This window comes from Pelecanus crispus, chromosome 1 (genome assembly GCF_030463565.1).
Source record: "Pelecanus crispus isolate bPelCri1 chromosome 1, bPelCri1.pri, whole genome shotgun sequence".
NCBI lineage: Eukaryota > Metazoa > Chordata > Aves > Pelecaniformes > Pelecanidae > Pelecanus > Pelecanus crispus.
In genome coordinates, this window is record NC_134643.1 from 41,045,862 (window position 1) to 41,060,039 (window position 14,178).

A 14,178-nucleotide genomic window follows, 5' to 3' on the forward strand; every position below is an offset into this window, starting at 1 on the left:
CACGTAATAGGCTTTCAATTTCTGCGTGATTATAAAATGCTAATAGACAGACGGCACTAGTGAGAACTATGTCTTTTTTTTTTCCCCTTTAGCATTGCAGGGGGAAAGCACAATTTCTCATAGTGTGCAACCCATCAGCAGGATCCCTGAATTGAATTTCTGTGACATTTTGCCTTGTGTCAAGGTCTATTGTTGTCCAATTTATCAAGAAAAAGTCCAATCTCTAAGTTATGAGAAAACCAATGCAAAGGAGAAACGTAAGTTGAAACATTAATTTCTATTATTTACCATTTGAATAAACACTATATGAAGAGTGTGGGGGAAGGGGCAAGAATCTTTAAAGGTAGTTAGCTTCCAACAAAAGTGCCTAGTCCAGAGGATTTAAAAAATCTGGATATAACTAATCATCACTGCAGTCATATGTTTTTGAAAAATCTGGCCTGGTTACCTTTAAGAGTTCTGGGTCCTAAGATGTTTTGTCAGGTGTCACTGTTCTTCTTGGCCATTCATGGTAAATGATTTCATGTGAACCAGAAAGTCACTAATCCTTTTAATTAACCTTTGGCTACAGTTGGCCAGGAGTTGATTGGGGTAGTGGAGGGTGAATTAACAGATGTAAAAAAGCCCAAAACACTTAATGGTGTCACAGTGTGGTGATATTACATCTTTTCTGTGGGCAGAGACAGAAATTTAATTGCCAGTAAACATAAAACTTAGAATTAAAACTCTGCTCATTCAGGCAGGGTTTTTGAGTAGAAAAATGTTATTTGAATGAAAAGCTCTATGAAATAAATTACTTATACTGGAATGAATTCTCCTTCAGATATTGTCTGTCAGATGTGTGTAATATATGAGTAGGTGTATTGTTTACAGCTTTTGTAATATTTACAGGAAAGGTTTTATACATAAAGGTATGTGTAAGTTGTTGGAATCTGTATTCCTCCTTCCCAGACCTTAACATTGTCAGTGTGTAGAAGCAAGTGTTAGTACTACTAAACCCGGCATTCATACTCCTCCTTTCTTGGCCTTGGGAACAATTCTTGCACCAGCCACCGTTGACAAGTTGAGGTGAAATCAGGGATGAATGCAGTTCAGCCTCCGAAGTACAAATGTCTACCAGGGCAGGCATTGCCAATTGCTGTGACCCTCTTACCACACGAATTCTTTCAGTGGGATTCACCCACCGGTGATTCTTTATACTGCAGAGTGCTGTTGCCTGCAGACAAGCTGCATGGAAGTGGTCCTTGTGATTCTTGTGATTAGTGCTGCAGTAAGCCCTGTGGCAGGTAGAGCTCAATACAGTGCTTTCAAGAGGTCATACCTAAGTGATTTGTATTGCCCTGAAGCCTGAGTGTTGTTAATTAAAAAGACATTAATCTCATTTACAAATGAGGGAACTGTAGACAGATGAAAATGAAATATGAAAACCTTCTATCCCCAGCTGGCTGCTTTTGATATTAGGTGGAAAGAGAAGATAAGAATAAACACAAAGCATTACCTTCTCAAGGTCTTATGCTCCAAATAGCATTAAGTGTGGATCCAAGAGTGAAAAATCTGCACAGTACACAAGCTACTGAAAGATTTCAGATCTGCACAAGTGTAATGAAGCTGAATGTATCCCCAGACGGAAGGTAACAATGTCAATATGAAATCCAAACAGAAGGAAAGCCAACAAGCTGCTTAATGTAGCTGTAGCCAAGGTAAATGAAAAGGAAAATGTTTTCAGAACAAAAAGCTAAGAGTTAAATATGGGGAATAATCAAGATAAACAGTGGATATTTTAGAATCAGCTGATTAGTCTGATTCATGGAAAGATAAAACTATTTGACATTGCAGTTGAATGAAATGCTAATTTAGGAGTTCGTATTTAACAGACCTTTTACTGTTCCACCATGCAGTACCTGAATTGTGTGGGTGCAGGCTACTACTGAGTGCATCCAGTGTAGATCCTGATCCCTTGCATCTCAGATTTGTTAAGGAGAAGGCTGTTAGGGGTGTTGAAGTAGAAACAAAAGCATTCATCAGCAAGAGAAAATTTATTAAACAAAAAATCAGCACATCTTTATATAGCCTAGCTTAATGTGGCCTTTTTCCTCATACTTCATTTGATTTAAGAGCTGGTTTCTCTGAAGGATTTAGAATTTCAAACTCCTATTGATTTCAGTGGAAAGGAGGGGCATGACTACCCTTCAGCATCTGGGCCTTTCCTGCTCTCTGCTTCCATGCCATTAATTCTCATTGCTCACCCCTTCATGTTGTCACTGGTAACCAGGAGCTGTCTGTACTTTCTCTTAGAGTGTTGTTTCTCCCTGGTGTCTCTCCTCACGCTTGGTGAGGGCTTCTGCTGGATTTCGGTCAACTTCATGCATTTTCATTTATTGTCTTCAGATGGTAGTTAACGGATTCATAGCAAGGTACTACCACAAGAAATCCTCAGCAGGTTTTTTCCATACTGCTTATAGAATATTAGAATTCATGTGAATTAAAACCAGAAAGTGCTTGAGGAAAAAAAAGGATGCCAAATTTATTGGATGAGTTTATCTGAATCTGATGAAGATAGTTGTTGTCCTCATTACATTCTGGTCATGCTCGTACTTTTATATTTGTTATTGAATTGGATCTTCACATCCCACATGGGCCTTTGAGAAAGCCCTCAGAGTTACCGTATGTGACAGAGTGGAAGTTTACCACAATTTGTTGAAGGCTACTACACTGTTTTTTGGTGGTTCCTGGCATTCTCAATTGGCAACTTGAGCTCCAAATAAAAATAACTTCAGGGTCCTGTTTTCTACATTTTATTTGGATTACATCAGCTTAAAGGACAATGAAATAGTAATTTTATGAAGACTGAAAAACCAAGTAAAAATAATTTTCTATACTGGTTACTGACTCAGTTTAAATAGTTAGTTTAGCAAAGTAAATCTGTCTTTATCTGAGTTTTTATACAAATTTCTGATACCCACTTAATGCTTTCTTCTGTCATCTGTGAAAGAATCACAGTATTCAATGTTTAGTAATTCAGGATTCCTGCCAACACTTGCACAGCTGATGTATTGTATCTACAGGGAGAACATCTTTCTTCCAGTGAGCAATCTTTTACCTTTGCCAGGGGATACAGGTTTTCCTACAGAATAGTTCTCTGTTAATGAAAATGTGAAAAAGCAGGGAATGTTTAATGTATTGCTAACATATCCAGACTACTAAGAGAAAACAGAAGAAAGTGAAAGGAACATGTGACAACTAGTTTGTAAATTAAAAGGAAGAATGAGAGAATGAATAGGTCTTTTTTTAGATCTGCCTCAAGACCTACTGTACAAGTATAACTGATTGCATGTGTTCAGTAGCCATTTTTCTAGGTGTGTGGCAGCAGATCACAGTGTAAAGAAATGGGACAGCAGATGACTACTAAATGCAAGTTACCACCTAAGTTGGCAGAACTGGCAAATCTGTATGATGAGCAAGTAAATAAAAAATGGATTCAATGAATAACTAGCAGCATTATCACAGATTCATATCAAAACACAAAAATGATGGAAATCCCAGAGATGATTTTGTATTGCATTGCTTCTGGGTCCTCAGATTCCAGTTGTTACTAGCATGAGGAAAGTCTGAATTTTCGTATTTCCCAATACTGAAATGAAAACCAAACTCTGGAATAAATAATAAAACAGTAAGGTCAATCCAGCTTTCTTGTTTCAATCTCAATGAAATAATGCATTTTGATCCTTCCTTTTGTAAAATAAATTTCTATGCAATGAAGCAGTGGCTTCTGTTCTAAACAGTTATTTTGAAATCAGAACGTTTCCTTTGGAAAACGTGGGAATAGAGCATTTTGGTATTCTAGAAATACATGATTCTGTTTTTTTCCCAGATGAAATGGTATTTGATGAAGCATGTTAGTTTTGGGCAAGATCAACATTTCCCAGTGCCAGTTTATTGGTAACATGTCTCGATAGGTTCTTGGCTGGTGATTAGTGTGAAAGCACAGGAATAGCTTTAAACCATTTCCCATAGGCTTGAAGGTCCTTTTACCTTCCCCAGGTTGTACAATATGATGATTATTCAAAAGATCTTTTGAAGGTCTTTTAAAGAGAAAATTAATAGAATAATAAAAAAACCCCTCAGCTTATGTTTCCCAGCCTAGTTCAACATTTGAAATTACAGAGGTGACATCAGTGAACATCATGTTGTTAGAGCTGTGTATTAGTTTCTTTAACTTGGTGACTCATCCTTCTCTCTCTGAAGTACTGTTTCTCACTTGGGTCAGTCCTCAGTGTCTTACAGCTCACATTAAAAAAGCTAAGTTATTCCCCTGGCCTATGTTTGTGTGGCAGATGCCTATTTATTCATTTTCTTATAAATAAGAAAGATGTGGCTTTATGATCAGATTTGTGCTGATGTGCCTGACTGGATGTTGACTTCTGCTTTGCCTCTCTATTATAACAATTGGTGATATTCTGTGGGGGGGATGAAATCTTTTCTGTTAGGCTATTTTTTGAATGTTTTAGATATCCTGTAGAATTTCAAAAGCTTGTTTCTTGTTGTCTACAAACTTCTTTTGACTGTATATAACTTCTTCTGAAAAAAGGTGCTTTGTATTTTCAAGGTTTCTCTTGTTGGTTATGCATGCCTTTTATCCAAGAGATAATTAACAAAACATCTTCTGGTATTGTATTCATATTTTGCTGTTACAACTGTGCAAGGCTAACCTGGGGACATTTGTACATACATCCTTTTACAGGAAATGGAAGGAACATGTTACCTGAACGAGATCCAGTCAAAAAATCTAACGGAAGACCTGATCTTGGAAATGACTGTAAGTCCCATATTTTTTTAAAAAACTGTTGAAATGTATAGTTGAAGAGCTTTTTAACTTTGAAGAGCTTTAGGCTTGGAATTCTGCTGCTGGAATTTAGAGAAGTTTCATTTATAACTGGTCATTATAGAGAATTAGCACTTAGGAATCTATTAAATACCTGTGATTCATTATAATTTTCTTGTCATTGCAATTTATTCTTACATCTTCATTAGATTTTTATAGACATTCTGGCTGTCCTCTCTAGAGAGTTCTTAGACTTCACTTCTGGTGCAATAAAATGACAAGTGACATTTTCTTTGACGGGCTGAAATCTTGTAAAGTGCTCAACACTGCTAACCCTTATACAGCAAAATGCTTAAGCATATGAGTGTGGTATTTGTGTGCAGAAAATCCATGATACAGTGTAAAGGCTGTGTTTAGGGTTTGGTCCAGCTGACCTAATGGATTAAAAATGTCAGCTGCTGAAAGGGGCCATCTCTACCTTAGGATCCTGACACTGCCTGCATCAGTGGAGGTGAAATAAAGTTCTTCGGCACAGGACATTTGGCTTTATTTCAGGCTCCCCTTTTTAGTGACTCCGCACTGCTGTCAGAGCCAAGCCAGTCTGGGCTGAAAATACTGGTTCTTTTCTGTGAAGATGAGTATCTGCTGATTACGTATGTTATAATGGCATGCTCTGATGTTCATTCAATGTGAGCAGGATTATGCCTTGTCTTTGCTGTTTATATGGATGCTCTGTTTTAAGGTTTGGGTTTTTTATAAATATTCAATTAAAGATTAGGCAATATTTGGATCATAAAACATCTATACACTGGCATGCACTTAAAGCAGGTTGCTACCCGGGGCCATGTGAGGAATAAAACACAAGTTCTGCTTGTTGCTTGGGTATGCCCCTGTGGGATGATCTGGGAAAAATCATTCTCCTGCTGATTTTTTACATGGCTACACACCTCAGAAAAGAGCCTCTCTGGCATTACTGTGATACATGTTGTAATGAGATGCTGTGTCACAGGGAAATGTTCATCTGTGCTAGTTCTTTGAGATGAACATGCTCGATTTCCCTCTGTCACTGAAGCATACGTGTGGATATTTGCATGCTGAAAGTTAAGTATATACTACCACACAGATGTTTATAATCAGTGCACAGGTCAGCCTATAATCATCAAGTTTCTTTGCAAAGTAGGGAACTATTGCTGTAGGACAGAGGAACAGAAACACGAAATGAGTGTTCACAGTGCCATGTGAGGAGCAGGCTTGGGCCTCCTGAACCAGGTCCTCCTGATGCTTTCTGCACCACGTTGCAAGACTTAAAATCAGCAGCTCGATGCTGGAGGCAACAGCTGGAGTCTGGCTATCTGCTGATGGCTCACACACTCCCTCCACACCGGGACCTTGCCCAAACCATTGGCAGTGTGAGCCTACGTCCCCTCGGGGGGATTAAACCTGTGTGGCCCCTTCTGCTTGAGGGCCCTTCACAGTTCAGACTGAAGTGGGCTGCTTTAGGGGTCTGAGATGCTGCAGGTCCTAAGTGTGGACCTGCACTGATTGGATGCTGCAAAATGTATCCAGAAGAAATTAGCTTTTCAGGATGCAGCTCAGTGCAGTGATTGCTAGGCCAGTTGTGAAAGCAGAAGCTGTGCTGCTGTGTTAGCACACTGCTTCTTGCTGCCTAATTCTCTGCACACCATCATGCCTATACTCTTCATCTCACCATAACTGGCCACCTTAGAGAACACCTGCATGGCACAGAGATGCTGGCCCAATGTATCAAAGGAAGCCTGTGGCAAATGGGGGAACTTAATCCAGCCTGGTTAGGGACATAATCACTTTGGTAACCAGTTACTTTCCTCATCTTTCCTGGTAATCAGTACACCAGCTATGGTTTGAGGTTGTTGTTTTCCCCAGAAACTAGTTTTTCAGTTACTAGTGTCTAGATATCTAACTGCATTGCGTGCTGCCCTGAAACATATTTTACATGTGCATATGTATAAATACAATGTATATACATCTGTTTATAGATAGGATATTGAGCTAATTCTAAAATACAAATTCTTTGTATAGTTTTTATTCCATATTCCTCAGACTGTAAACTTCCTCCAAGTTCAGGACGTAAGTGTTCGGATTATATCAATATGGTATCCTGCTACCGCTGTTTTTAGTTGTTCCTATTGCCACAGTTTACTTAGGATCAAAGTGCGTATATATTTTTGGTGAGCTGAGCATATTTGGGTTCATATTTCCTGATATTCGTACATGTAGAATATTACAAAACTCTAAGTTCTTGCAAGTTCAAGGCAGCGTTTTATGAAGAAATTATAATATTCATTAGATTTAGGTAGTTTTCCTGCCCATAGGATTAGAAACAAGTTTTGTTGCATTCCAAATTATTTCTCTCAGCAAAGGTAATGTTTTTCAAATTAATGGTTACTTGCATGAGTGTGGCTTCTAGTACATGAAAATGAACATTGGCACATTTGTATCCTACTTGGACTACCATCAAAATAGCCTGCAATGTCTGCCCAAAATAAAATGTTACAATATTAGGTGCCTGCCCAGGACATTAGTCCTTGTAAATCGAACAAGGATCTTATCTCCCCTGTAATGGCAGAATGAAGGTAATTGACCAAAGGCTTTTTACTGAGCGCTGATTTAGGCCTGTAGCAACTCCTGTAGTGGCAAGCAAGGGAGTAGGTGCCACTGTATTAACTACAATTTTATTATGTTTTTATCTAAGATTTCTGAAATAACCAAGAAGAAAACATTATTCTTAATGTTTTTAGGGATTGATACAACAATCAGTTCCATACAGATTTTGGGAACTCAGCAAATCATTGACAATCGCTATTGTAGTAAAAATCTACAGTGCAGGTAGGTAAATTGTTTTATTATGCTTTATTATGGTGGAATAGAATACCGTTAATGTGGCACGGCTACTTGGCTGGCTCCTGCTCGCAGTTGTTTCCTCTATTGTGCAGGAGTTTTTTCTACCTTTTCATATTTTTCTCTTTAAATTTAAATGCAATTTTCATGTTTTTGCAAAGATACTACCTGTCTCAAAATCTTATGTGGATTAATGCCACCTTTTTCAGGTCTGGAAATTACAGCTATGTTATTCCTGTTAACAAATATACACCCACGGATGTAGAAATCTCACTGGAAATAAAGTAAGTACAATTAAAGATAATACATACATAACAAGACAGTGGTTCATTTTTTTAATAGTAATTCTTGCCTGATTTCTATTGTGACACTAATTGGTCCCTATTCAGAGGAGTGGGAGAAATCTATGCACAACTAAATTCTTAATGTAGACCTTTGGGTAGATCCTTTGCTGTAGCGTAGGCCCAATACTGCTCTCAGCCCAATGGCAATTTCACCCATTAATGCAGATGTTAAAACCCAGTAGTCTTAAGGTTTAGTTTAATAATCATTTGAGCAGACATGTATGCATATATTAGCAGGACTGTGGCCTGTAGACTAGGGATTTAAGTTTTTTTTAGTGTAGAGAAATATTATTAGGAACATATGTATATATATAACTGCAGAGAACACCTTCTTTGGCCTGTTGTGCCAAGCACTGCAAAAGGGGATTTTTGTGCAGGAATCTCTGGTAATGCATAGAATTGTGACTTATGGCAGGAATAAGCAGCAAATTTATTCCTCTCAGCAGATATTTTCTCCTCAAATAATGGTCTAGCTCCATTGTGTTCTCCCAGAAGTAACTAGTCCTTTCTTGTGGGGTTCTTCTCTGAGAAAGGCCAGCGATAGCCAGAACAGCTGCCAAACACTGCTTGATGACACTTCATGACTCCAGTCTCTCCAAGAAAGGGCTCTGTGAAGTTATGGTCTTTAGGTCCAATCTTTTGATCTTGAATATTATCCTTGTAAACATCCGCCTTTTTCAGATAAGAGGAAATATAACAGTATTCCTGAAGTGCCTGCTTGTTTTCTACAGCAACTGAAAATCTGTGGTTTTAAGTGTGTGCCATTATAAACTAATAATGCAACCCTCCCATTTAGGGATTAATACATCGTACTCAGAGTTTCACTGTAGCAGGTGCTGAATTTATTTTGGATATTAGTTTGTGGTTTGGGGTGAGGGGGATTTTCAATATATACCTTTGCTATAAACTTTCACTAAACAAAGCCACAAACTTAACAAAACACAAAACGCTTAAGAAAATCCAAACATACTTGGATTATTGCCGTGTCCAAATATCGTAAGACACTGGAACTACTTCACAAATTTGGAAAACTTTTATGCCTGCGGAATAAAATCAAATGAAACCAATGCATGCTACTGGCAGCTTGTGTAAGACAGAGAATATGCCAGATATGAATTATATGCTTTAAAATTGATGTTTCTTAAATACCTCGTTAAGGTTGTGCAAGCACATTTTGCTGGGGATGCTTCATTGTTCCCCACCGTGTAAACTGTAAATATTGATGTCACCTTCTCCCTGCCTTCTGCTTTCATTTTTTCTGCTAGCCATTGCCATATCTGAGTTCCTTTGGATCTCCAAGGCATTTTTGTTTATACTCTTCTCAGAAAAGCCATCTGATAAGCTAGGAAGTGCTGGAAACTCTCTAGGGATAGTTTGGAGAAGATATGACCATAGGGTCTTTGCTGTGGAAGAATTCTGAATGAAATTTTGTTTACCACTGCTTTCCCAGACAAAGTCTGGGATATTTTTACTTCTTTTTAATGATATATTTGCATATGTACAGTAGCAAATGGGAATTACTTATATAGGGCCCTGTTTTAAGTCTTATTATGTATTTGTCTTCCATAAAATTGATGTTGTGTTTAGATGCCCAGGTACCTTCTGGCACAGGTATGTTATGCCTATGCATGATGTAAGCCATGCAACTCAAGTATGTGATGACCATTAATTTGTATAAAAAGTCATATACAATAGCTTCTGGTATGAATATGCTTGAGGTTTGAGGAAGTTTAGTATACATTTCTAGATTTATCTTAACAACTGTAAGGATCACTTGGGTTTCCAAATGCAAAACACCCTCCATTCATGGGAGGGAATGGGACAAGATTAGAGCTTGGTGGCTTAGGTTTATCTACTTCATATCAACCAGTGAGGTAAGCTCCTCTGCTTTATTTCTCCACAATTCAATTCTTCGGGTTTTTTTGCCTTGTATGTATTTTGTATTTATATATATGATTCTCCTACTTAAGAGCAATTGGATAGATCCTTATTTTTCTCTGTTTCTTGAAGCACCACAGAACCGTTAATTATATTTCTCTGCAAAGTCACATTTGGAAATTATTGCTCCCGTTATTCTTCAAGCCAAAACAGTCAGAAGGAATTCCTAGAAACCACGCAGGTAAGATTTTTGCAGCAATACTCTGGCTTGTGGGGATCATTTTTATATACTGCCCAGCACATGGCTCTTTTTTCATCTCTCGCATTAAAGGTACTGTGCAAAACTGAAAATAAAACTGAGCTTTATGTAGGAAAAAAGTGTTTATTTTTCTATAGTTTTGGTGGTTGAAGCCATACAGTGCTGAAATAATTTGTGATTAGCTTTAACCTCCCCTTGCTCTCCAGACTGGTGTTCCCTTCTATTAGCTCTGTTTGCTTTTCATAAAAGCATCAGAATCTCATAGGTAAGATGTCTTGATCCCTTGAATGACACTCTTGATTCAAGCAACGTTGTGGGGATGCATTCTGGAGTAGAGGGAGATACGGAAGGTGGAAAAAACTTGTTATAATACCTAATTCTGCTGCATAGCCTTGTACACCCCTGTTTGTAAGGAATGAGTGAAGAGATAAAAGAGACCATGAAGATCTTCAGCTCCAGAGTGTGGAAAGGAGGGTAGTTCATGCCAGCTAGTCACCTTGGCCTTGTTAATAGTGTATTTATGGACACTTGGAAAGAAGAAATAGTCCATTAGAACCTGACTTATAAAATTAATGGCTGCAAAATTCTGATCTTGATTAAGGTAGTAGAAATCCAAATGGTACTTTGAGTCTGCCAGTCATAGCTGACTTTGGCATGACTATAATGAGATGCAGCCTTTTTGTAGGAGTCAATTTTCTGCTGTATTTTATAAAAATCTGTCTAGTGACTCTCTACAAGGACAGCTTTGAGTCTACTTCAGCCTAACTCACCACTATAACTCTCTATATCTGCAGAGATACTTAAGAAATAGGAGTACTTTTCACCAAGGGCCTTAGGAGACAGTCCTCCAAACTCTCATCTACTCTACTGTTTCCATTATTATCTTGTGGGTAGTGAATTCCAGTTTTTAAGTCTTGAATTCACTGGAAACAATGGTAGTATTCCCCTTTATTTCTGTGTGAACAGCAGTTTACCAGTAAGTCTCTCTAGGGAAGGTTCTTCATTGTAAAAGCAAGCGTTGTTTATGTGTCATTCTCTGGATTGCCTCAATGGGAATAAAAGCTGTTAAAACATGTTAGCTTTTCCCAGTAAAAAAATATTTAGAGACCGGATCTTGCAAACTTTTGATCATCTCCAGTAAATTGATGAAAACCTTAAACTCCTTTCAGATTAGCTGGAAATAGAAGACTCTTTCAAGGCCTCAATTTGTCCACCTTGCTTGGAAGTGTTTATTCTGGCTAAAACAGTAGGAAAGGCAGAAGCAAGGATAGTAGCATTTCTGAACACATTGTAGGAGAAACCTCCCTAAAGTTGGAAGTCACTTCAGAGTCTGCTTCAGATTTCTCATCTATGGTGCCATACATGATATGTTCTTAATTGATTTTAAATTACTTTTTTGGTGGTTTGTTAAATTAGAGCAGTTGGGATACCCATACCCTTAAGCTGACTTTCTGATCAAATTTTCAAGTGTCATTGCAAAAAGTTACAGGCTTCTCTGCAACTGCTGCAAAGCCATCAGAAAGCCAAAATTGTCCAAGGTTTGACCTGTCTGCCGTAATTCCAACAGAACTGAAATTGTCAGACCCAGAGAGTTTTGCATGCAGAAATATCCTTGAAGCTTACTGCCAAAACTGGTCAAAGAGATTTCCTGTGTCAACCTGAAATCCATATCAAAAGACTAAAGCTAACAAGCCTCCAGCAGCAGTGAGCATTCAGGTTTGATGTGACTCAGAATAGAAATGCTGCCTAGTTGAAGAGTTTTTTTCAAGAGGATTTTCCTAGGGACTGGAAGGTTTATTCCCTACCGAAGGGCAGGACAGCAATCATTTGGACTCAGCAGTCTCACATAAGTTGTATCATGTGAACATACCTCCAACAGAGAGAATGTGTCAGAAAGTGAAAGGAGGAGGGAGAGATGAAGGAGTTGAGACAGTAGAAGCTGATGAAATAAAAGTTACCATGGATCGTTAGGTCAAAAAGCAGTGAGAATTGAATTTTATTTTATTCAATGTGGCATAAACATTTCAGATACAAAATATATTATTTCATTTGTACATGGCAGGACACTGCAATCAAAAGTAGCATGAAATCCTGCCTGCATCTGTTTTTGAAATACTGAGTGAAGATGCTTCCTGTATCTTTAGAATATATAGAGGAACTTTCAGTGCCTTCTGAGGACTACTAAAACTGCTGTTTCAAAATCAGCAGAATTGCCATTTGCTACTATTACACCTTAAAGCTCTCAGGCCACCTAGCACATCAGGAACAATCCCTATTTACTGTGGGATTTGCTTGGAAAACTAGAGAGGGAGTTCAGTTACTCAGAGCCAGCTGAGTGTCACTGGGAGCAGGATGTCTGCCTGGGCAGTTCTGGGCAGAGCTCATCAGAGCAAACCCACATTTGCAGAATTTAAAGTCAGCACTTCGTCTTTAAATACTCTGACGATAGCTATTAAGTCTTGTTATCGTAATTACTTTGCACTGCATTTGTTAGTGAAATGTTTCCGGAGCCTAACCTTCTCTCCAATTTAATGTGAAGTAAGGTTATCTAATCTCTCTCTCTCTCATATATCATCTAGGGACGTCAGCATATTTGGACTCTCCCTGTAGCTAAACTGTATGACAGCGCATACTATTTCCGTGTAGCTGCACCGGTAAGCCTTTTCAAATGGCAACACAGCAAAAGACAAATAGCATTTGAACTGAGAGAAGACCCTATATGAATCTCCTTTATTTTTCTTCTGCAGGGTTTTGCAAGCTGCTCAACAGATCCTTATTTTGCTGGAATGTTTTTTACTGATTACTACTTCTATTTTTATCGGCAGTGTAACTAAAATGTCGGCGATCGTTCTGTTCTTTGGGGAAAAGACAATGAAGCTCTTGATATGAAAAAAAGACTTGTGAATGGCCTTGGATATTTTTTTAAACCTCTTGCTCAGTTGTACGGCACTTTCTTGTTTGTTTCACTTTTAAATTAAAAAAAAGGAGAAAAATAAAGTGTTTGACAATGACTGTAGCTCTGCATTTCCAGGAACTGTTTCTGAAAGGACGTGAGACAATGGAGTATATGATGTGTAAATAAATAATCCCATTGATCGTAGTGAAGTTATATGATACTGTACACATAGAAGGCAAGAACAAATGGGTAGAAGCTCTGCTGAGCTGGGATATTCTCCAGTCTTCAGAAGATAGTAAGGCAATAAGATGTTATTTGCAGTCAGGAGACCCACTTCTGTCCTACAGGCATTTACCTTCTCTTAGTATCAGCTGCCCTTTTTTATATATAAATCTATTTTTTTCCTAACAAAACCAACACCAAACAAAACTTGGAGAGGGAAACATAGCACCGTGCAAATGCCCTCTAAAATAAGTGCTGTTAAGTTGGGGAACAACAGCTCAATTCTTCAGTGTAAGTATTTCCATTTCAGAAAGCAGTACCATCATTACCATTACAATTGTGTGATTTAACGACACTGCTGCTGTTTGAATGAGATGTTTCAACTACCTTTTTTTTTTTTAAACTGTATGGCAGGAATGAACTATTTACTCCTAAATTCAGGTTACTTTTTTCTTGGTGTTTGTAATTTGTGCTAGTGTGATGAAAGAACAGAAATATTTGAGAAGAATAATGGCTTGCCTCCACAGCTTTCTAAGATGGATGTGGATACACACTTGCATGGGAGAAATGTTTATGTTTAGGAAATACATTTTTAAGGTAAAGCTATTTGAATGAAATTTCACATTAGTTGCTCAGACAGAAGGAAAACAGATGTAACAACCAAGTACAGTATAAATAGCATTGTGGGATATGCTTAGAACACTCATTCATTTTGTGTAGAGAAGAGAAAGTAAATATAATGGAGAGACTGTAGGCTTTTAAAGATTTATAATGTAAAAGTTACATGTGAACAACCTTACTCTGAATGAAATTCTTTATTTAGCAGTGAAAGGGAAACATTAGGAAGAAAAATTAATCTCTCAAAAAGAGCTGACCGCAA

General features: G+C 37.9%; 1 protein-coding gene across 1 annotated transcript in view; it reads left to right on the forward strand.

Annotated features, from left to right (window-relative positions):
- The window catches only part of MYRFL (myelin regulatory factor like), a 47,189-nt gene extending 34,175 nt beyond the window's left edge, over window positions 1-13,014 (forward strand). The window contains exons 19-27 of the mRNA XM_075727527.1: window positions 93-261; window positions 856-865; window positions 1,743-1,771; window positions 4,797-4,816; window positions 7,600-7,687; window positions 7,909-7,983; window positions 10,054-10,162; window positions 12,760-12,834; window positions 12,928-13,014. Coding sequence (XP_075583642.1) covers window positions 93-261; window positions 856-865; window positions 1,743-1,771; window positions 4,797-4,816; window positions 7,600-7,687; window positions 7,909-7,983; window positions 10,054-10,162; window positions 12,760-12,834; window positions 12,928-13,014 — 662 coding nt within the window. The remainder of the gene's footprint in view (window positions 1-92; window positions 262-855; window positions 866-1,742; window positions 1,772-4,796; window positions 4,817-7,599; window positions 7,688-7,908; window positions 7,984-10,053; window positions 10,163-12,759; window positions 12,835-12,927) is intronic.
- The last annotated feature ends 1,164 nt before the right edge of the window (window positions 13,015-14,178 follow it).